We start from the raw sequence: 24,773 nt of genomic DNA, 5'->3' as shown, positions 1-24,773 counted from the left end.
CTCTGGAAGTTCCCTGTCAATGTATGCTTGCAGCCATTTCTGTATTACTGTTAGTAAAACTTTATTCACTTGGGATCTCAAAGATATCGTCCGATGATTTCCACATTCCATTTGGTCACTTCTCTTTGGAATGGGCACAAATATGAATCTCTTCCAATCAGTTGGCCAGATAGTTGTCTTCCAAATTTCTTGGCAGAGATGAGTTGAGTGCCTGGGCCGCCTCACTTTCTTGAAAGATTTCAATTTATATTCCATCAATTCCTGGTGCCTTGTTCTTTGCCAATTCCTTCAATGCACCTTGGACTTCTTCAATCCACAGAAGGAAACAATCCATAGAAGGTACCTAATAGGACATCATTCTTTTGAGTTCCTTATCAAGTAGTCTCAGAAACATTTTCTGGCTAAGTATTTTCGTCACTTGTTGAATTCACTCTGTCTTGTATCTTTATGTGAACTGAAATTGGCTATTGTCCCTGAGATATGGTGGTATTATTCTCATGGTATTTAATTGACGATTGTATCATTGGTGAGTTCTTAAGCACTCACCATCTGTCTCCTGGTGAGTGTGATAAAGACTCGAAATATGTATGCAGTTCTGTGATTGCTGTTGGGGTAGTACAGTTGAGGGCAGGTTTGACTGGAGTTGGCTGCTGTCTATCACTGATCAGGTGGTAAAGGAGTAGGTAGTGGCCCTCACCCATTGGGTGGGGCTCCAGAAGGTGCAGGTGAGGCAGGGCTGTATGGGCACAGTTGTTCTCTCACATCGGTGGCACAAGAAAAAAAAAGAGAGAAATAAAATGAAAACAAATAACAACAAAAACAAACCAAAGGAAAAAACACAACAGAAACAAACAAGAATTAAAAAAAGGAAAAGATAATAAAAATGAGAAAATAAAAAAGCACAATAAATATAATTGTTGTTAAGTGCCATCTAGTTGGTGCTAATAGCGGCCCTGTGTAGGGTTTCTGAGGAGCAGCTGGTGGGTTTGAACTGCCACCCTTGTGGTTCACAGTCCAGTGCTGATATAGTGCTACACCAGGAGTCCACAAACAAACTTAGAAAAAAATAGGGAGGGGGAATAAAGAAAAGAAAGAAAACTTTAAATCAGAGAAAGAAAAGATAATAAATAAGGGAAGGGAGAGAAAAGGAAAAAAAGAAAGGAGAAAACTGGGGCAGAGCAGGACCAGAGAGGAGAAAACTTGGGGTTAGGGCATCTAGTAAGAGTTGGCACCCTTGCTAGCCAAGGAGCTCACAGGGTAGATTAGGGAGGAAGTGGGACACCCAGTTTCAGATGGAGTTCCTGGTGGCCTACATGTTGTGTGGGGTCAGAGTGTCTGAATTAGTAGTAGTTTTGCCAACTCAGAGGGTGGCTGAGGTCAGAGTCCTTGTTCTCAGAAGGCACTCTTTGGGGCCCATAGGGCAGATGAGGGCAGGGCAGTTGGTTATGGAAGGGGTCCTGCTTTGCTCAGGAGTGACCATGGACCTGGCATTGAGGTGGAGGTCATGTGCCTCCAGATGAAGGGTGCTACACCAGGAGCCTGATCCAGATCCCACCTTAGGCAGGTGGGCGTGTCACTGGGTGAGGGTGGGGCTGACCGTGCTTCTAGTCACCAGGAGGGTGCGGGGAACAAGAGAGAACCTCACCTTTCTCATCGCCAGCCACTGGTATGCATTTGTGTTATCAGGCTGCTGTCTCAATCAGATGCTGCTTGACAAAGCTCACTGTGGCCCTGCCGTGTCAGGTCAGCTGACAGTTTTCTGTCTGTCTCCTCTCTCATTGTTTTTGCCCAACTTCTTCTAGAGTTAACATCTCTAGCGTTTCCTATGAAGGTCAGCGTTCCAGGATTGTTATCCATATCTCTTTTCATTTGATCTCTTGTGTCATCTTTGTAGAGGGTCTGAGTAGGGTGTCTGCCTAATCCACCATCTTGCCACAAATCAACATCTTTCACCCACTGAGCAGCTTGTGGGTTTGAGCCACTGACTTTTCTGTGAGATAGCTCTGGTGCAGTAGCAAGAATGTTGGGTTTATAGTCCTTGGGTTTAGACCTTGCTTTCATATAAGCTAACTCTATGATCCCAGTTTCCTCTTTTGCCAAAGCGGACAGAACCCACTGACTCATGTCATGGATGCTTTGGGAAATACTGGAATTTGCGAAAATGCCATCTAAGAGTGGTAGAGGACTCTGGGGCACCTAGTTCTACATCCCTATGTAAGAGATGAGGACAATGGACGAGAGGGGACGTGACCTGAGATCATGCAGTGAGTGATGGTAGGTTCTTGGACCCCTGCTTTGTGGTCTCACCTGAAATGATGTACAAGATCCCCTGTGAGCTCTGCCTGGGCTAGCTCCCCTTTGCACAGAGTGAGCCTCGGGGACAAATTGGGGTGAGAAGAGGTTTTCTGCCCTTTCATTCTCTGTTCCTCCCAGTACCCAGCTTCAGGTATCCTAAGGGTGGGAAATGAGGTGCTTTCTCTTACCAGCCCCTGACTCCTTTCTGCACAGGGCACCTCCTCTGAATTTGAAGTGGTTCCCACTGAGGAGCAGAATTCCCCACCAGAGAGTGGTGGCTGCACCAGGAACACGATGGTGAGTGGATGGACAGGGCTTCAGTTCCTTCTTACCTGTTTCTTTGGTTTCCATCCCTATTCCTGTGTGAGAGGCTCAGGGCCCATTCAGATACCTCAGGGACCCCAGGGTCATCTGGAAGCATTGGAGGAGCTGGAGATGGGTGTGCTTTTTGCTCACATATGCAAATGTCTTAAGTTGGTGACTTCCTGGACTCTGGCCACAGGGACACCCAGCCATTGTGAAAGCCTGGGCTTTTCTTGAGGTCTGTCAGCTTCTGCTGAGCACTGGATACCTCACACACTCTCTGATTCAGCACTGTGGGTTGCCAGGCTTCTTTATCCCAGCTACAGTGTCTTTCTGCTCCTAGATCTTAAAGCAGCCAGCTTATTGGAGAATCCTTCTAAGGTCTTAAAGTCTGCCTTTTCCGCCTCCTCCTTCCCATCTTTGAGATAGTTTGTTGTTGTCAGTCACGCAGTACATGCTCGAATGCTTTTCTGGTCATTGGACTCACACTGCCTCAAACAATTTTGGTGGCAAACGTTGCTCTTTTACTCACTGATTGCTTCTTGAAGCTGTGAACCCCCAGGGCAGTAGCCTCATCACGTAGTTGTCCATCTTATACTGGCATGCCTCCACCTCACCAGACGGTTCAGAGTATTAGAAAGGGTTTCTGTCTGTCTCCTGAGATCTTCTGTCCCTGAGGGCTCTGCGAAGGTGGCTGAGGAGGCGGGAACCCTTGTGAGAAAATGTTCTCTCTATGGCCTTGGACTTGTGACTTTATCTGGTTAGTGTGTCCCCTGCTTATCCTCTGCAATGTGCCTAGCCTGGCTGAGCTAAGAGAAGACAGCATTCCGGAGCCTGCAAACAAGTGGGAGAAATCAGATGCGTGAAACAATTCATGAGTCTTATATGTGTCAGCACTGGCCACCTCAACACCTGGGACAGAATGCCTAATTGAATAAGTAGCATTATTCCCTGACAGAACAAGGTGCAAACAAGATTAAGAAGGTCCTGCCTAGCTAAATGCCAAGTCGTGGTCAGAGGTCATTTCCATTGTGACAGCTGGAGGTCAGTGTGGCAGGGTCAGGAAACCTGTGCTCTAGCCGCTAGGTCTGCCTCTGATTCATGGGTGACTTTGGGCAAGTTCTTTCTTCTTATACTTTGGTTTTCCAGCCTGAGCCAACACGAGTCTCCCTGTACCTCTGATGTCCTTAGAGTCTCATAAATGTTTAGGAAAGGGCCCCTGTGGGAGGTGAAATGTGCATAGGACCCTGGAGGACAAGCAGGGTTTGCTCAAGCAGAGGGGACTCTGAGAAGGCTTGGGGAGGAAGAGGGGGATGCCTAGCCAGATGCCTTCTCAGGTGGGACCAAGTATTATTGTGCTTCAGACACCAGGCAGAGACCTGGACTTGCCACAATCAGCAGTGAGGTGCCCCATGGGTCCTAGGGCACAGTGTTGGCATAACAAGAGCAGTGCTCTTGTTTGTTAATATCTAGAGCTGTGATTCTTAACCTATTTTGAGTCTCAGGCCTTCTGAGAAGCTGACAAATGCTTGGGCTGTTCCCCCCAGAAGACACCCACTTACATGTAAAATTCAGACAGACCATTTTGGTCCCTGTGTGGCTTTCTGATGAAGACTTCCTGAGCTCAAGTAGTGCTACATATCTATATAGTGTTACACCGGTTCTGGGCCTGTGCTCCTTCATCTCCATAAGGACCCTGTGAGGTGGCATGTTCATGCAATAGTTGACAGCACTGAGGCCCAGAGATGAGTGACTTACCCACAGACCCTGAGTGAGGCCCAGAGCCTGGGATGATGGTGGCTTCCATGGCGACTAAGCCAGTCAGTGGCCTGGGAGCTCTGGTTCCTGCCCTGTGAGTCAGCCCCAGACAGGGAACCTGTGTAACTGGAGAATTTCCCTTGGCTGAGCTGGGCCCCGAGGGGGAAACTGAGTCATGAGGAATGGGGAAGCAGAGAGAGAATGAGCTGGCAGTGCCTTCCCAGGCCTGGGTGAAGAGTAACTGGTGCCCCCCTCTCCACAAGCAGGAGCTGGGCCCTCTGCCTCATGAGGACAGCAACCTGATGCTGCATCTGCAGCGGCTGGAGACCACACTTAGTGTGTGCGCCGAGGAGCCGGACCACAGCCAGCTCTTCACCCACCTGGGCCGCATGGCCCTTGAGTTCAACCGGCTGGCCTCCAAGGTGCACAAGAATGAGCAGCGCACCTCCATCCTGCAGGTGAGGCAGGAGCAGGGGACGGTTGTTGGGAGAGGCTTTTGTGGGGAATCCAGAGGGAGCCATGGGGACTTCTGAGGGTGATGTTGTGGGCGGATTTTGGGTTTCTTGCTCAGGATGGTGAACAGGGTAAGGAAGTAGTGGGCAGGAAGAGGAAGAGGTAATGATTGGGAAATGGGGAGAGGGCGATCCAAATGTCATGTTGGGGATACTTTCAGGACTCAGTGATGTGGGCCTACGAGAGCAGTGCACCTCCCTTTGTCCTCCACTGAAGGCAGGGAAAAGAAAGGGACAGGGGTCAGCTCCTTACAGTTCCTACCTCTGACCCCCGAGGTGGAAACTGCCATTATCTTCAGTTCATAGGTTGACAAGGCCATTCAGCTAATCAATAGTGGTCTGGGATTCGAACATAGATCTTAACCATCATTCCATCCTACCTCCGCAATAAAATTTTCTTCCAAAAACTCTATATCATTGGAATAAAGTCAGATTTTCTTTTTAGGCCAGACAAGACCTTGAAATTGTATGGTTTGGGCTCCAGTAGTGACTTTATTGCTGTATGATCTTGAACCAGTCATTTAACGCCTCTGTCTCTCACTTTCCTTACCAGTAACATGGAACTAGGAATACCTTGCTTATGGGATTGCAGTGAGTGTTAAATGAGGCAGCATGCATGAAGTACTGAGTACAGTGCCTAGAACATAGTAAGAGCTTGAAAAGTGGTCACCTCTTAGTCTTGAGGACTTTGGGGACGGAAGGATTCGCTTATCATTAGTGGCCATTCTGCAAGTGGAGAAACTGAGGCTCAGGATCTGGACACAGTCCCTTGTTATAATTATATTGAAGTCTCCTTATTCCCCCTTAAGCCCTCTCTGTATGCCAGTCACAGGTGTGTGGCCTCATTGTGCCAGCACACATTGAAGGGGCACTGGTGGTAAAGAAGTCTACCGAGTGTGCTTGTGGGAAGGACTTGGTTGACAACAGCATGTAGGTGGGAGACATGGTATGAGGGGGGATATGGGGAATAGGCACAGAGGGTCTGGAGAGCATGGTGCTCTCCAGGTGGGATGGGACCTTTGGGAGGAAAGGTTGGAGCAGGGCCAGCCCGAGGGGGGAGAACTTCCTTCCGGAAGCTGTCAGCGGGCCTTGAAGATGTGAAAGCTGAGCATTAGGAAGGTGCACCGGGTGCAGTTCCTGGTGTGTGATTGATCACTGCTGAGCATCCGTTTTTCGGTTGTGAAATGAGGAGAGGTAATCAGCCTTTGTGAAAGGCATCCCACCAATTTCTGTTATTTTTATGCCAGGTCCCATTTGTTTTAATGTTAGGTAGTTTATTTACTTGTTTCCCCCCTTGTGCTTTTCTGCCAGAATAGAATGAGAGCTTCATGAGCAGGGCAGGCACCTTGTCTACCTTATTTACCACTGCATCCTAGTACCTGGTGCTTAGTAGGTGCTCAGTACACATTTGGCAAATGAATGAATGATGAAATGAGTGAGCACATGCACTCACAGGTGAGCTTCAGTAGTCCTTCTGATGGAAAGAGTTGGTGATCTTGGTGACATCTGAAGACCTCTAGCAGTTGGCTAACTTGTGCCCAAACCACTTAACCCAGAGTGTCTGAGGAAACAGCCTAGAAGGGCAGGACAGAAGGTGAGGCCTCACCCAGGCCTTCCCTCACTGACCAGGAACGAGGCATTCTGTACCCTGGAGTTCCCACTCAGGGCCTTGGTTTCCTGGGTATATATCCAGGCTATAGATGGACATAAACTAATCCTTTTCCCCTCTTCATTCATTCATTGGTTTGCTTCTTGGTTCATTCAACAAGCATTTATCAAGGCCAGGTATGGTGTAAGAGCCTCTGCGTGGCCTGAGGGGACCAACAACAATAGTACCTCATGTGTGTTTTCTCAGCCTGGGTTCCCTCATCTCCAACCAACCCTCCAGTTCAAGGCTGTCTCAGTCAGCATTCCCAAGTCTCCCCTGCGTTAGCCAGTAAGAGCTAGGTTTTGCTGTGGAAACAAATAGAGCTGAAATCTCACCATGTAACATACTAAAAGTGTGCTACTTCATATTCTAAGTTGGCAGGTATTTGCTTCTGCTCCAGTTTCTTAGGGACCCAGACTGATAGAGGCCTCACCATCTTGTACCCTTTGGAATATGAGATGTCTGTTTTAGCCACAGCATTGAACATACACCCCCCAAAACAGTTGCCATCAAGTTGATTTCACTTTATGGCAATCCCACGTGACTTTTCAGAAAGGGGCCCTGGAGACACAGTGGATGAGCATTCTGCTGCTCACCAAAAGATCAGCAGTTTGATCCCACCAGCCACTCTGAGGATTCATGAATCTGTGTCAGAATCAACTAGACAACAATGTTTGTTTGTTTTCTGGTTGGAACTTTTTGAAGCAGATCACCAGGCATTTCTTCTGAAATGCCTCTGGATGGGTTCAAACCATCAACCTTTCTGTTAATAGTTGAGTGTTTAACTGTTTGCACACCACCCAAGGACTCCTAGAATTGTGCATGTTGTTGTTGTTATATGCCGTGGAGTCGGTAGGCTAACTCAAAATGGTCACTTGTTAAATTTATCATTGATTGACTGGAACGAGTCATGTGATCACTTGCTATCTGCAAGGAATCTGGGAAGTAGAAGGAAGCAGAGGCAGTGTTTAGTGAATTCCACTGGCTCTGTTCCCACACCCACTCCTTCATAGACTCCCCGATCTCTCCCTTCTCAGGTCTGCCATCACTGAGGAGACACCAGTTCTGCCAGATGGATTTTACTCCTGGTTTGGATTCTTAACTATGTGACTTCATGCATTTTTTTTTTTTTTCCATACATTTTCCTCCCTTTAAAATAGAGATAAATGAATTCGCTTTGCAGAGGTTCTGAGGCTCCAATGAGCCAGCGCTGGGAAAGCACCTAGCCAGGGACCTGGCACATGTTTCATGCGCAATAAGCATTTGTTGAAAGATAAATAACAGTACTGATGACCTCACCATAATGCCATTAGTGCCTCACCTTTCCCACTCATCTGGGACGTCCACCTCGCAACACTTCTCACAGAAGTCCTCAGACAGGCTCCAGTGACTGACAGGTCTCCAGGACAGTCCCTCTCCTGGTCTAATTTAACCCTCATGGTAACCCTGTGAGGGGGCAGAGAAGGAATAATTGTCCCATGTTGTAGAGGAGGGAACTGAGCCTCAGAAATAAAGCCTGAGCCACACAGTGAGGAATTGGGGAGGTCTCCACCCAATACCCTTCCTCCTAACATTTCACCTGACAACACGTGAAGCCTCCACACTCTACAAATAGACTCACCTTGTAGACCTCCTAGGACTCGCTTATTGTTCGTTCAGTCATGTGCTTCTTTAGCAAAGTCCAGAGCTGAGCTTCTATGAGCTCCTGTGCTAGGGCTGGGGACCCTGTGGAAGAGGGGATGGGATCGGGTAACCCATAGCCCTCTGGGTGCTCACAGACTAGAAAGATGTGAGGGGCTCAAACATGAAGAAAATCATGACACAGTTATATGGCTCTAATTGTGTCAAGCACCAAGAAGGGCGGGCGCTAAGAGTGAGGAGGACAGAGATGACCTAACTTAGCAGAGATATGGGGGTCAGGGAAGATTTTTCTGAGAAGATAGCATTTCAGCTATTACTGAGTGAGTAGAAGTCAGCCATGGGAAGGCTGGAGAGAAGAAAATTCTAGATAGTGGGAACAGCCCTGTGAGGGAATGGCAAACTCTTAATTTGGAGGAAGAGGACCTTGTGGCAGATTCTTGCCCATGCACCCTCATAGCTAGTCCCCAAGGGAGAGGATGTGTCGAGGAGCCTGGAGAGTCTATTGACTTGGCTTCCAGCATCCCCCAAAGGGGTGGTCAGGGGATCAAAGTTGGAACTTGTGGTGGCTACAGCCCCTCTCCTGTCTTCCAGTATCTACCACATTTGAGATGTACCTCCACCCTTACTCCTATCTACCTGTCTGTCCTGCAGACCCTGTGTGAGCAGCTTCGGAAGGAGAATGAGGTCCTGAAGGCCAAGCTGGACAAGGGCCTGGAACAAAGGGATCAGGCTGCTGAGAGGCTTCGGTAAATCCAGGCCTCAGGAGTGGGGATGACGGAAGGAGAAGGAGGCATGGTACACAGTGCTGAGTTCTGGGAGCACAAGCCTAGATGAGAGCTGAGAGCTCTGACGGGTTGGGCCAGAGCCCTGCTGGATACCAGGCATCTTGGTTCTTTCTCCTTGGGTCTTGGTATTTCCTCTCTGTGAACTGGACAGAGTAAACTCTTAGAAACTTAGAGTGTGTCTGTAAAGTGCTTTGAGAGCTTCAGAAGAAAGTCTGCAAATTGGACTACTTTCAAAACTAGCTCCCATAGCCTGTTAATAGTTTTCCAACTGGCTGCTTGAAATAGGGCTTAGAACTTTGCTGCCCCCTGCTGGTCACCATTCTCTTCTGCACTGTCTTCCTGGGAACAGTTTGGGCTCCCTTATCAAGGATCTCTGGTAGCTTCGTCGGGCTGTGAGCTTCAAGGTCAGCAGTTCGAAACTACCAGCTGTTCTGCAGGAGGTTTTCTGTTCCCATTAATATTTATAGGCTCGGAAACCCTGTACAGGGTCACTGATAGTCAGAACTGACTCCAGGCACATAACCATAACCACCATCTGGGCTGCAGGGTCTCGAACTCAGTTGTGCGTGTTGGGGCACGAGAATTTCTCATATCTGCCCCTCCCTTCACTGTCAAGCTCCACTCTCAAGATTCTGATTCAGTAGGTCTGAGGTAAGACCTAGGAGTCTATCCTTTTCTTTAGCCTCTGCTTTTCTGATGTAGATGGGCACAGGACCACACCTTGGTCTTGGCTATCAGTGCTCAAGGGGCTGTTGAAGATCCTATAGGCCAAACCCCTCATTGTGCAGAAGGGAGACTAAGGCCTAGAGAGGGATAGAGACTGGCTTCAGGTCTCACAATGAGAGCCTGGTTTCCTAGAGGGGCCATAATCCCTGCCTGCACTTTGATAATGGATGATCGAAGTGATGGCATGTCTCTTGGGTACCAGCTGAACTCAGGTACATGCAGAAGACATCTGGGTTAAAGCCAGGATTCACCACTCCAGGGTTTTTTCTTTCTCTTGCTTATTAGAATCAGCAGAAGAGAGAAGGAATAATAATAATATATCTGAAGTTGGGCCACAGTAATAGTTAACAACCTGAGCCCCTGTGCCATTTTGAGTCAGCATGTGCTTATGTATTTTTGCATGGCCAAGAAGTTGGGGGTTTTATAGCCATAATGACTCAATCCCTGGATCCAAAAGCCCCAGACTGGAGGAAAGGCCCATGGATTGTAAGGCAAGAGGACAAGTCCCCATTGTGTGAGCTAGGAAAAGCTACTTTACTGTTTCCATTACTCAGGGGAAACCCAACTGACAAACACAACCTAAAGTAATGGTTTCCATATTTCAGTCAGACCTGAATTCACTTCACCACTTTCATTATGCCCTGTGTCACCTACCTTTTTCTCTTCAGATTTTACTTTAATTTGATTCATGTTTTTACTTAAAACTATTATAAAGGCAAGTTTCACTAAACAGAAAACAGCACCATCTATAATAAATAGATGATAACTCTTGAAATTAATACAACAAAAAACCAAAACCACGTAATCAATAGTTCTGGCTAAGAAAGATTGCCCATAGTTGGGGAAACCCTTCTGTTTAGGATCAGAGACCTCTAGGAAATCCCACAGGTTTCCAGTAAGGCAGCCTAAAGATGCCTTTTTAGTCCTACCTGAGACAAGTTTCAAGAGTTTCCTGAATCCTGAGGACTTAGATATAACTCTTATATGTAGTGTGTCTGAGGCCCCATAGCTGCCCTAACCCAGGGCCAACATTGTGACTTCTCCATTTGTCTCCAACCCAGAGAGGAAAATATGGAGCTCAAGAAGTTGTTGACGAGCAGCAGCTGCAAAGAGGGTGTCTCCGGACAGCCAGACTCCCCAAAGATGGAAGACACACCGAAGAAGGTGGTGGCTGGCCAGCAACAGGTATGCGATCAGGAATTCTTTCTCTAGCATCCTTGATGCTGGTCCCCAGGCTCTTGTTTGCTCACTGTGGGACAGTTCTAGTTGTTAGCTGGATTTGCCTTATCTTGGCCTGACATCTCCCTCCCTGGAGCTTCCACTCCTCAGCTCTTACTCTGCCTTCAGCCCCATGGAGCGTTCCATTCCCTGGCACCCACACTCAGACGCCACTAACAACGACTGTGCCTCCTTGTCTCCAGACTGAACAGCTCCTGTTCCTTCAGTCATTGCTCAGAGACAGTGGCACAGTGTCATTTGCTCAGCCTGAACACATTCTCTGAACACATTCCAGGACTCTTAAAAGGTAGCTCCCCAAATACCGTTCAGTATCTCCGAGATTTCTGGCAGTTAGTGTGGTACGTAGAAGTGCCTTGGGGGATCTGCTAGGCTTGTGTGATTCCAACCACTCACCTCCCAGCCCCTTCATTGCCTCCAAGAGTCTCTGAAATGCAGAAAGGAATGGCTGAGCAGACATCAGCATGACTTTTTCCTACTGCTCATCCATTTTCCCGCACACACCTACTCCCCAAGCCTTACTCTGCATCCATCCCATCCCATCACATCACTGTCACTGTTCTTTACCTTTTCCCTGGCCTCAGAGCTGAGTCGCAACCCCTTACAAACAGGCCTTTTTCCCTTATCGGGGTACAGTGACTGCACAGTAGGGCTCATTGTCTTTCAACTAGGACTTCTAACTACTTCATTCTGGCTCGACCCCCTGGTGAGAATTTGCCTTCTAGTATGGTGCTGTAGGATCAGCACTGGGCTGCAAACCATAAGGTTGGTAGTTCAAACCTACCAGTTGCTCCTCAGAAACCCTGTACAAGGTCGCTATGAGTCAAAACCAATTCGACAGCACTTCCCGACAACAACAACCCCAGATATACTGAAGCAGAATCTATAGTCTAACAAGATCCCAAGGTGATTCTCATGCATACAGGGATCTAGGTGATTCAGGTGAAAGTTGCCTTTATAATAATTTTAAGTAAAAACATGAATCAAATTAAGATAAAGTCTGAAGAAAATAAGGAAGATGGCATAGAGCTAATAAAAGTGGTATAGTGAATTCAGGTCTGACCTGGCAGTCCACTGAAAAACCTGTGAACTCAGCAGCAGAACATTGTCAGATGTGGTGCCTGAAGATAAGCCCTTCAGGCTGGAAGGTGCTAGAAATATGACTGAGAAAGGGCTGCCTCCTCAAAACAGAGTTGACCTTAATGACCTGGATGGAGTGAAACTTTCAGGACCTTCATTGGCTGGTGGGGCACATCTCAAAATGAGAAAACACAGCTGCACACATACATTAATAATTGGAATGTGGAACATACTAAGTATGAATCTAGGAAAATTGGAAGTCATCAAAAATGAAATGGAACACATAAAGATTGAAATCCTAGGCATTAATGAACTGAAATGTGTTATCAGACATTTTGAATTACACAATCATATGGATTACTATAACAGGAATGACATATTGAAGAGGAATGATGTCATATTCATCATTATAAAGAGCATTTCTCTATCTCTCTTGAAGTACAATGCTGTGATAGGGTAATATCTATGCCCCTACAAAGAAGACCAGTTAATACAATTATTCATATTTACACACCAACCATTAAAGCCAGTGATGAAGAAATTGAAGAATTCTACCAGCATCTTTAGTCTGAAATTGATCAAATATACCATCAAGATGCATTGGTCATTACTGATGATTGGAATGGGAAAGTTGGAAACAAAGAGGAAGGATCAGTAATTGCAAATATGGCCTTGGTGACAGAAGCAAAGCTGGAGATGGCATGATAGAATTTTGCAAGACCAACTGCTTTGTTTCAAATGCCTGTTTTTCCAACAACATAAATGGCTACTGTACACAGGGACCTCACCAGATGGGAATCCATAAGAATCAAATGATTACATCTGTGGGAAGAGGCACTGGAGAAGCTCAGTATCAGCCAAACTAAAGCCAGGGGCTGACTGAAACAAATTATCAATTACTCAGATGTAAGTTCAGGTTGAAGCTGAAGAAAAGTAAAACAAGTTCACAGGAGCCAAAATAAGACCTGGAATATATTGCATCTGAATTTAGAGACCATCTCAAGAACAGATTACGTTGAATGCTAATGAGCTAAGACAAGAGAAGTTGTAGAATGACTTCAAGAGCATTATACATGAAGAAAGCAAAAGGTAATTAAAAAGACAGGAAAGAAAAAAAAAAGACCAAGGTGTGAGTGTCAGAAGAGACTGAAACTTGCTCTCAGACTTAAGAGTAGCTAAAGTGAATAGAAGAAATGAAGTAAAAGAGCTGAACAGGAATTTTCAAAGGACAACATGAAAAGTCAAAGTAAAGTATATAATGAAATATGTAGAGGCCTGGGATTATAAAGCCAAAAAAGAAGGACAAGCCTAGCATTTTTTTAAGCCGAAAGCATTGAAGAAAAAATTCAAACCTTGACTAGCAAAAAAGGTTCTATGGGCAAAATAATGAATGATGCAGGAAGCATCAAAAGAAGATGGAAGGGATACACAGAGTCTCTGTACCAAAAAGAAGTGGTTGACATTCAGCCATTTCAGGAGGTAGCATATAATCAAGAACTCTGATAGCATAGTGGTTACGAATCAGGCTGCTAACCTCAAGGTCAGCAGCTTGCAACTACCAGCTGTTCCAAGGGAGAAAGATGATGCTTTCTGCTCCCGTACAGATTTACATACAGCGTTGGAGACTCTGTACAGGGCCTCTGTGAGTTAGGACCAACTCCATGGCACAGAACCACGACCACCAATGTTCCTAAAGGAAGAATCCCAAGCTGCACTGACGGCATTAGCAAAAAACAAGGCTCCAGGAATTGACAGAATATGGATTGAAAATTTTCTATAAACTAATTGCAGCACTGGAAGCGCTCACTAGTCTGTGCCAAGAATTTCAGAAGACAGCTACCTGTCCAGCTGACTGGAAGAAATACATATTTGTGCCCATTCAAAAAAAAAAAAAGGTGACCCAGCGGGATGCAGAAATCATTGAATTACTTCATTAATGTCACATGCAAGTAAAATTTTGCTGAAGATAATTCACAAATATTTACAGCAGCATGTCAACAGGGAAATGCCAGAAATTCAAGCCAGATTCAGAAGAGGACCTGAAATGAGGGATATCATTGCTGGTGTTAGATAGATCTTGGCTGAAAGTAGAGAATACCAGAAAAAATTGTTTTTTTTGTGTGTTTTACTGACTATGCAAAAGTATGTGTGGATCCCTTGAGCCCCATCCAAAACCTTCTGAGGTGGGACATTCCCACATGAAAGGACATGCAGACCAACCCAGAGCAGCTAGAGAAACAGAAGATATTTCTTGAAAGAAAGACCAGCAGGAGAAAACAAAAACCAAAATGGCAGTCTGCTTGGCTATTACAAGAAAAAAACAAGCTGTTCGCCAGGAAGCCATCAAGGCAAGTAATCAAGTCCCTTCAGGACAAACCCCCTCCAAGACTGAAACTCAAAGGAACACATGAGCAGGCACATAAGCTAGCTGGCAACCATGTTGGTCTATATGTGAGTGGAAGTGGGGGAAAGGCAGCAATGAAGAAATGGTCTGGGTTCAACCATGTTCCATAGACTCCTATAAACCTTGAGATAAGCGAGAGAAGAGGAAGGGCTGGTTTATCTGAAGTTTGGGGAGACTTAGGAACTCCTGAGTCCATGGACACTGATAGTGAAGCATCCAGTTGATATGAAGTTGGGGGAGATGCACAAGAATGCCCAAACTTGCAGATAGTATCCATTTGACCTAGCTTCAGTGGCTTGATGATCAGAATTCGACTAGAGGAAGATAAAGAAATTTGATAAAGGAAGTAAGTGAAAATTGCTACAATTTGATGAACTTGACCTATACTTATGGATGTAGTAGCTCAAAAGACTGAGAGGGAAGAAGTCGTCACATCAAGAATCAAACCTATCCCCTCTGTACACAGGGTTGATAGGGACAGGCAGTTTAGACATTGGCTACCTGAAATGTGGGTGGGGGTATAAAGGCACAAAGTGACTGGCTTACAAGTTTTCAAGAGGGAGTATAGTTTCAGAGTATGCGGGGAAAGATAGAATCCCCACTGTATAGTTTTCATCTTGTCTAGACGGGTCTGGTAAAAGGAGAGAGGGATAAGAGTTTTATGATTCAATAATGAGTAATTATCATCATGACTAATTGCGATTGTCACAACTGAAAAAATAGAAGTTTTGTAACATAAAGGGGGACATAGTTAATCTTACATTCCAGGAACAGAGGACCCTAGGACCGTCAAAGGAGAAGAACATGAAGAGCATGAGTGGAATGTGAGACCCTATCCAGAGAAGCAGTGACACCAGAGATGGAGATGATGAAATGGCGAGATAGAGCAGCTGAGGACTCTAGACTCATGGAAAGAGAAAGGCTGTATGCTGGCAGCCAGGAGGCAGGCTTGCAAAATGTGCCCTTTGGTTGTTTAAATTATTATATATTCCTGCATATTTTTGTGTACATCAAAAAAAAAAGACAAAGTAATAGGAGCAAATTATGTTAACCAATGATGCATGGAGGGTATAGTAATCATTGCAATGAAACAAAATACTATAGGTTGAGTGTAAAAGGATTTGTGTAGTTTGTAACAAACTGTGGATAACATTTCAAAGAATGGAAATTCCAGAACACTTCATTGTCCTCATGTGGAACCTGTACATAGAACAGAACAAGGGGATTCTGTGTGGTTTAAAATCAGGAATGGTGTGTGTTAGGGTTTTATGCTTTTACCCTACTTAATTCATTCTAAATACTGAGCAAATGATTTGAGAAACTGGACTATCTGAAGAAGAATGTGGCATCAGGATTGGAGGAAGGCTCATTAACAACCTTAGCTATGTAAATGATACAACCTCGCTTGCTGAAAGTGATGAGGACTTAAAGCATTTGCTGATGAAGATCAAAGACCATAGTCTTCAGTATGGATCACAACTCAATTAAAAATATCCTCACAACTGGAACAATAAGTAACATCATGATAAATGAAGGAAAAGGTTGAAGAAAAGGATTTCATTTTCTTTCATTTCAGTCAAGAAATCAATTAGAAAACATTAGGCAAATCTGCTGCAAATACCTCTTTAAAGTATTAAAGAATAAAGATGTCACTTTGAGGAGTAAGGTGTGCCTGACACAAGCCATGGTATTTTCAGTGGCGTCTATATGCATGTGAAAGCTGGACAATAAATATGGAAGACCAGAGAAGAATTGATGCATTTGAGTTGCGGTGTTGGTGAGCAATTCTGAAAGTACCATGGACTGCCAGAAGAACAAACAAATTTGTCTTGGAAGAAGGACAACCAGCATGTTCCTTAGAAGTGAGGCTGAGGAGATTTCATCTTATGTGTCTTGGATATGTTATCAGGAGGGACCAGCCCCTGGAAAAGGACATGATGCTTGGTAAAGTGGATGATCAATGAAATAGAGAAAGATCCTCAGCGAGACAGATTGGCACAGTGGCTGCAACAATGGGCTCAACCTAACAACAATTGTGAAGATAGTGTAGGACCAGGCAGTGTTTTGTTCTGTTGTACATAGGGACCCTCAGAGTCTAAGTGACTCAGTGACACCTAACAACAACAATGTATGGGGGTGGAAAGGCAGATTCTCAGCAGGGGGTCAAGCTGAAATGAAGCCGCTCCAAGCCCTACTTTTAACCAACCCTGCGCCTGTGTAATGATAGTAATTATCTTAATAACTTCATGATTTATTGCTGTGTGGCAATGCAAAGTTTACTGAGGACTTGCAAATCCATTATCTCCATTTCTGTGCCAGGCAGATAAGGTTGGGACTATGAGTCCATTTCAGAGTTGTGGAAAGAAGTGTAGAGCAGTTAGGTGACTTCATGTCATCAAGATTCATGTAGCCCCTGCTTTCAGGCATTACTATCAGAATTTATTTTGTTGTCCAAATTGTTCTAACTTTGGCCACTGGAAGCACTTTTAAGTTGGCTCCTGTAACTTTTAGATGTCCTCATTCCATTTTTCCCCCATTCTCTCCCCACTGAATTTTTTATTTTCTGCACAATAAGGTGGTTGATGGTAGTGGTATGCTATTGAGTCAGTTTCAACTCATAGCGTCCCTGTGTAGGGTTTCCAAGGCTCTAAAGCTTTACAGGAGCAAAAAGCCTCATTTTTAGCAGCCCAACATGTGACCCACTGCATCACCCTGTATTTTCCCTTATCTACTTCTCTAAAAGTAGCCATTGCTCCGAGGAGTCTGGTTTGGTTTGAGTATGGCTTTAGAAACCAAGACGTGAGCACTGATGCGCTCATTGCTGCTAGGGTATCCCTACTTTAGGCTCTTGGAGGACAGAAGTAGGAATTATGTGTATGTATCTGTACTAACCACGCACACACACAGCTTTATTTCTGTACTTTTTAAAAGCATTTTTTAAACAAACGTTTTAGAAAACTTTAAAGAAATACCTAATTCTTGCTTCCAAAGCTAGGGACTATCTTGTGGCTATGTGCTGCGGGGGACAGGGTTAGACCTGCAGATCTTAGATGGCAGATAGAAACGGAGCAAAGTAGGGAAAGACATGGTTGTGGGTAGGGAGTGGTCTAGCAGAAGCAGTGCTGGTGGGTCATGGAGGGGGATGTTTTGTGGAAGGGGAACATAATCTTGGCTAGGATGTGTGTCTTGGGGGTGGGAAAAGCAGGGAGGTGGGAGATGAGAAGATTTTTGAAGCTTTGGTGAAGGCCCCTCTGTGTTTCTCCCAGGTTGGTATGACAGCAGGGAAGATGCCAGAGGCGGGCACCTTAGGCCCAGCTGAGAAGAAGGTGAAGATGCTGGAGCAGCAGCGTACTGAGGTAGGTAGTTGGATGGGGAGTCCAGGGAAGACCCTTCTGCTCTCTGAGAGCAGCAGCAGGACAAAGGCCCTCCCTGACCTCCTGGTTCTGGCTGGTGCTGTGATGAGTTTATATATATATTCTATGATAAACCAGGTCAGGGAGCGGCTGCCCCCTTTTTTTGAATCCGTCTCCACAAGTTTAGGCTCTTCCCTTGTATCTTATGCATGTTTCTCCCCACCTCCACCTGAGTGTCGTCTAGTCTCTCCAGACCTGGGGTCAGCCCTACTTCCTGTGGTGGGCAATTGCTCTGCTGGTGTGGAGCTGTGGAGCGTACAACGGTTCAGCTTGTCTGTGGGCCTATCCTTTGTCCCCTCCTTTGCATACAGCTCACCCAGGTCCTCCTCCATAATTTGAGCCCCTGCTCCCTGGGCCTGAAACCCACTTGAAAGCCAGGCCTCTCTCAATCTTTCATCTATGTACATATTCATTTTAGATTCTTCATTAACATTATTATGCATTTGTTTTCTGGTTCAAAAGTAACATAATGCTCATTATCAGAAGAGTAGAGAACCTTACTGTCTGGCTTGGCACACAGGTGACAACATTCACTGCATATTTCTGTGGGTTTTTCCTGTGTACTGATAGAGTGGTGCTGGTGGGGCTGTAGGGTAACCACAAGGTTAGCAGTTCAAACCACCAACCAGTCGCTCTGCCAGGAGTCCTGGTGTGGTGCTGCAGGTTAATGTGCTGGACTGCAAGGTCAGTAGTTCAAGCTCACCAGCTGCTCCTTGGAAACCCTATGCAGGGTCGCTATGAGTTGAACCTACCTACTCGACAATGTGGAACAAGGGATATCATTGCTGATGTCTGATGGATCTTGGCTGAAAACAGAATGCCAGAAACATGTTTACCTGTGCCTTATTGACTACACAAAAGACTTTCGATTGTGTGGCTCATGACAAACTATGGACAACATTGCGAAGTATGAGTATTCCAGGACACTTAATTGTGCTCATGAGGAATCTGTACATGGACCAAGAGGCAGCTGTTCAAACAGAACATGGGAACACTGAATGGTTTAAAATTAAGAAAGGTGTGTGACAGGGTTGTATTCTTTCACCATATTTATTCAAACTGTATGCTGAGCAAATAATACGAGAAGCTGGATTGTATGAAGAAAAATCTGGCATCAGGATTGGAGGAAGACTCATTAACAACCTGCGATATGCAGATGATACAACTTTGCTTGCTGAAAGTGAAGAGGACTTAAAATACTTACTGATGAAGATTAAAGAGCACAACCTTCGGTATGGATTACATCTCAATGTAAAGAAAACAAAACTCCTCACCACTGGACCAATAAACAGCATTCTTATCAATGGAGAAAAGATTGAAGTTGTCAAGGACTTCATTCTTCTTGGATCAACTTGGATCAACACTCATGGAAGCAGCAGTCAAGAGATCAAACTAGGTATTACATTAGACAAATCTGCTGCACAAAACCTTTTTGAAGTGTTGAAAAACAAAGATGTCAGCTGTAGGACTAAGGTGTGCCTGACCCAAGCCATGGTATTTTCAATAACCTCATATGCATGCAAAAGCTGGACAGTGAATAAGGAAGATCGTTTAAGAATTGATGCTTTTAAGTTATGGTGTTGAAGGAGAATATTGAAAGTACCATGGGCTACCAAAGAACCAACAGATATGTATTGGAAAAAGTGCAGCCAAAGTGCTCCGTGGAGGCCAGGATGGTCAAACTTCACCTCTGGTACTTCGGACATATTGTCAGGAGGGACCAGTTGCTGGAGAAGGATATCATGTTTGGTAAGGTGGAGGGTCAGAGAAAAAGAGGAAGACCCCCAGCGAGATGTTTGGCAAAGTGGCAGCATCAATGGGCTCAAGTGTGGCAACAGTTGTGAGGTTGGCCCAAGATCGGGCAGTGTTTGATTCTGTTGTGTATAGGGTTGTTATGAGTCGGTATCAACTCAATGGCATCTAACAACAACAACACCTCGACAGCACTTAACAAAAAACAAGTCGCTCTGCAGGAGAAAAAAATGAGACTTTCTGCTCCCATAAAGATTTATAGCCTCAGAAACCCTATATAGTGTTGTTATGAGTCAGAATTTTCTCAAAAGGCAGCGGGTTTATTTGTGTTGTTTTGTTTATGAATGGTGCTGTAGGATAAGCACTGGATCGCAAGATCAGTTTAAACTGCAAGGTCAGTACTTCAAACCCACCAGCCACTCCTTGGAAGCCGCCCTATACAGGGTTGCTATGAGTTGAAACCAACTCAATGGCACTTGACGACTATGAATGTTTTATAGGATTTCTGGTGAGACAAACAACATTCCTATCTTTATTATATCATATTTTCAAAGTTCTGAGTACTTTTCATCATATCTCAATGCTTCTGAAAAGTGGGATACACTTTCTCATTGTTTTATTTACAGGTAGTCACTGGGTTACAAAGACAAGTCATATGTATCCCCTTTAATGCTAGGTAGATTTTCCCTCACATTGAAAGGATAGAACCAACAGCCTCTACTTGCAAAATATTCATCACAATCACCTTCACTTGCTGCATGTGCCACTTTTAAATTGCTGAACGGCTTTGAGCCTTTTCTTGCTCTCAAGTCAGGCTAAGTAAGAGCCATAGACGCCTGCTCTGACTTGCCTACAAATTCACTTTAAAGACACGCTTAGGAATGATCTCATTACTCACCTGGGGACTGCCTGTATTGAATGATGTAAGGCTCGTTTTGTCCCCTGAGGACCTATTATTATATCTAGAGTATGTAAAATAATTAGTATCATTTTGAAACTGAGGAAATATATTAGATGCCTTATTCATTGTAATAATTTCACAATGTTTATACTATAAGTGGGCCTCTAGATTTGTTTGTACTGTAAATATTGCTGAGCTGATCAGGCATGTGTATGCATTTTTTTTTCAAGAGTTTATTTACTTTGTTGTTGACGTTGGGAATACACACAGCAAAGCATACACCAATTCAACAATTTCAACAAATGTACCATTTAATGACACTGATGACATTCTTCAAGTTCTGCACCCTTCTCACCCTCGATTTCTGAGTTGTTCCTCCTGTATTAACATAAACTCACTGCCCCCAAAGCTTCCTTATGTCACCTTTTGAGTTGCTGTTGCCAATTTTATCCATATACTTCTTAAAGAGCATACTGCTCCAAACCAAACCAAACCAAACCCAACCCATTGCCATCTTTATAGGAGCAGAAAGCGTCATCTCCTCCCAAGGAGTGGCTGGTGGGTTTGAATCACCAACCTTCTGGGTAGCAGTCCAGTGCTTATCCTCCAATACCAACAGGGCAGACCTTTTTTATGAGTTAGGCTAGACTGCTGTTTAGATTTTAAGATCATGCCGGGGGATATTTTCAGTTTAAAGTTTAAAGACTATTTCAGAGGAGTAGTTTCAGGGGCTCATCATCATCCATGGCACTAGAGTCAATGAGAATTTGAAATTCTGTTCTGCATTTTTCCCATTTTTGATCAGGATTTTTCTATGGCATTTTAAATCGATAGTGTTCAGTAGTGGCAGCTGGACACCATCCAGTTCTGGTCTTATGGGAAAGGAGACTAATGTTCTTGGAGACAATTAGTCACACATTGCTTTTCCTCCTCCTGTTTCTGATACTTCTTCCTCTGTTGCTCCAAGACCAGTTTTGCCTTGGATGGCTACTTAAGCTTTTAAGACCCCAGGCACCACTCCCAAACTAGGAGGTAGAACAGAAGCATGAAACACCTATTAGCCCAATGAACTGGGACATCCAATGAAACCATGACCCTAAATCTCCAAACCAAGGAACTTAATTCCATGAACATCAGCAGCTTCAGAGCCCTGGCGTGGTGCTGTAGGATGAGCACTAGACTGCTAACTACAGCAGCTCCTTGGAAACCCTATACCAGGTTCCCATGAGTCGGAACCGACGTGACAGCGACTAACAACAAGTAGCTTCAGGACCTACTCTTGGTTTTTGTCAGTGTAATTAATATATCTATCACACGACTTTTTCCAATTCAACTTTTTCCAGGTGGACGACTTATTGACAGCAATTACAGTAATTGTCTACCCTTCATGTAAAATTTCCATCACAGTTAACTTCCCCTGCCCACTTCTTCCTCACCCCTAAACCAATCCTGCTGCCAAGGAGGCAGTTCGGATTCATAGTGACCCACCTTCTAGGACAGAGTAGAGCTGGTCCTTAGGTTTTCTGAGACTCTGAATCTGTGGAAGCAGGCTGCTCATCTTTGTCTTCAGGAGCAGCCCAGTGTTCATTCCACTGTGTCCCCAGGGCTCCTCGTCCACCCCTAATAACCAGTAGTAAGCTTTGGTCTCTCTACATTTGTTTTGTCTTTGTATACAAGAGTACTTCAAAAAGTTCACTGGAAAATTAGAATGAAAAGATAATGGAATTTTTTCACAAACTTTTGAAACTCCCCCCTCATATGTTGTTGTTGTTATTGTTAAGTGCCATGAGGTTGGTTCTGACTCACAGCAACTCTGCATAGGGTTTGCGAGGAACAGCTGGTGGGTTTGAACTGCCAACCTTTTGGTTCTCAGTCCTACAGTGAGCACTAATCCTACAGTGCCACAACAGGACTCCACCCCTAGTATGTTGTTGTTAAGTGCCACTGAGTCGATTTCAACCCATAGCGACCCTGTATAGGGTTTCCAAGAAGCAGCTGGTGAGCTTGAATCACCAACCTTGCTGTTCAAGCGACTTTGCAGTCTGACGCATTAGCCCACAGCACCACACCAGGACTCCAACATGTACACAAATATTTATTGTAGTACTATACACAATAGCCAAACAGTGAAAACAGCCTAAATGCCCACAGACAGATGAATTAATAAACAAAAGATAGTCACATACTTACAATGAAATATTACTCAGTCTCGAGGAGGAAATGAAGTGTTGATACAGATTACAATATGGATGGAGCTGGTGTGTGTCAGGGGCCGGGAGGTGGTTCTCTTTACTCCTTCTCTGCCTATCTGCTGCTCACCCGCATCTCTCCCCACAGCTGCTTGAAGTGAACAAGCAATGGGACCAGCATTTCCGCTCCATGAAGCAACAGTACGAACAGAAGGTAATTTGGGGGCTGAAGGGACTCAAGGTTGGAATGATCTGGCTTGACTCACAGGGCCTCTGGTTTCCTGTGCCCCGGTGCATCCTGGACCCTTGCCCCCTCACACTTTCTGGTTCTGCGTCTGCACCCAGATCACTGAGTTGCGCCAGAAACTGTCCGACATGCAGAAGCAGGTGACTGACCTGGAGGCTGAGCGTGAGCAGAAGCAGCGTGACTTTGACCGCAAGCTCCTCCTGGCCAAGTCCAAGATTGAAATGGAGGAGGTAAGCATCACTGCCAGTCTCTGCCTGCCCGCTCTGGCAGACCATTCACAGGAAGCTCAGGAGAGTGGACAAGCCAGCCAGGGGCTGTGGAACTCTGAATGTTCTATCTCTGGCTCTATGGTGAAGGGCGGGATGATCATAGGCCAAAGGATTTTCCCTTCTGTGTGCCTCAGTTTCCCGAGGTATTGGTTTTCAAACTTTCCTGTTTTCTTACAGAAGAACTTTTCGTTCAGTTAAAGTCATATGACAGGGGAACCTTATGGAGGACAAAGAATGTAGAGGAGGGGCTGGGTACTGCTAAGTGTTTAGGGTATAGAGGTTGTTTGTGTGGGAGCTAGCACATTAGCCAGAGCTTGACACATTCATTGACCTGGTTATTTTTCCTTAGAGCGTGTTTCAGTGATTCAGTGCTTAGCAGCCCAGATGTACCCTTGTGGGGGAAAGAGATGCTAAGTTACTAATTTATTGCACAAGCAAATTAATTAGCAGGAGCATAGGAAGTCCTACCAAGAAGTCACAGGGATCACAGAACATGAAGGGGGACCAGACTGGCTGGGGACCCAGGAGCAGCTGCCCTGAGGAGCTGGTGTCTGCTTTGATGTGTGTGGCTGACACAAGCCACAGCCTCCGGGATGCTTGTTGTTGTGTTGTTAGGTGCCATCGAGTCGGTACCGACTCATAGTGACCCTATACACAATACAACCAAACACAGCCTAGTCCTGAGCCAACCTCATAATTGTTGCCACGCTTGAGCCCATTGATGCTGCCACTTTGTTAATCCATCTCGCTGGGGTTTTCCTCTTTTTTTCTGACCCTCCACCTTACAAACATTGGTGTCTTCTAACAATATGCCCGAAGTATGAGAGACAAAGTTTGTCCATCTTAGACTCCAAGGAGCACTCAGGCTATACTTCTTCCAACACAGAGCTGTTGGTTCTTTTGGCAGTCCATGGCACTTTCAATATTCTCCTCCAACACCATAACTCAAAAGCATCAATTCTACAGTCTTCCTTATTCACTGCCCAGCTTTCGCATGCACATGAGGTTGTTGAAAATACCATGGCTTGGGTCAGGCACACCCTAGTCCTCTAGCTGACATCTTTCCTCTTCAACACTTTAAAAAGGTCTTGTGCATCAGATTTGCCTAATGCAATACCTCATTTGATTTCTTGACTGCTGTTTCCATGAGTGTTGATCCAAGTTGATCCAAGAAGAAGGAAGTCCTTGACAACATCAATCTTTTCTCCATTGATAAGAATGTTGTTTATTGGTCCAGTGGTGAGGATTTTTTTTTTCTGTATATTGAGATGCAATCCATACTGAAGGCTGTGCTCTTTGATCTTCATCAGTAAATATTTTAAGTCCTCTTCGCTTTCATCAAACAAGGTTGTATCATCTGCATATTGCTTGAGTTAATGAGTCTATCCTGAAGCCACGTTTTTCTTCATATAACCCAGCTTCTCAGATTAGATGTTCAGCATACAGTTTGAATAAATATGGTGAAAGAGTACAATCCTGTCGCACACCTTTCTTAATTTTAAGCCATTCAGTTCCCATGTTCTGTTTGAACAGCTGCCTCTTGGTCCATGTACAGATTCCTCATGAGCACAATTAAGTGTTCTGGGATACTCATACTTCACACTGTTGTCCATA

At 45.0% G+C, this 24,773-nt stretch overlaps 1 protein-coding gene across 2 annotated transcripts in view; it reads left to right on the top strand.

Moving 5' to 3' along the window:
* TNIP1 (TNFAIP3 interacting protein 1) overlaps nt 1–24,773 on the top strand; it is a 56,553-nt gene that overhangs the window by 18,994 nt on the left and 12,786 nt on the right. For both annotated transcript variants that reach the window (XM_006863893.1, XM_006863892.1), the window contains exons 4-10: nt 2,509–2,592; nt 4,623–4,814; nt 8,809–8,903; nt 10,730–10,853; nt 17,655–17,744; nt 22,792–22,857; nt 22,989–23,120. In XM_006863893.1, the coding sequence (XP_006863955.1) occupies nt 2,509–2,592; nt 4,623–4,814; nt 8,809–8,903; nt 10,730–10,853; nt 17,655–17,744; nt 22,792–22,857; nt 22,989–23,120 (783 nt within the window). The remainder of the gene's footprint in view (nt 1–2,508; nt 2,593–4,622; nt 4,815–8,808; nt 8,904–10,729; nt 10,854–17,654; nt 17,745–22,791; nt 22,858–22,988; nt 23,121–24,773) is intronic.

Source organism: Chrysochloris asiatica, unplaced genomic scaffold (assembly GCF_000296735.1).
Source record: "Chrysochloris asiatica unplaced genomic scaffold, ChrAsi1.0 scaffold00057, whole genome shotgun sequence".
Lineage (NCBI taxonomy): Eukaryota > Metazoa > Chordata > Mammalia > Afrosoricida > Chrysochloridae > Chrysochloris > Chrysochloris asiatica.
This window is presented reverse-complemented; position numbering and strand designations above follow the sequence as displayed.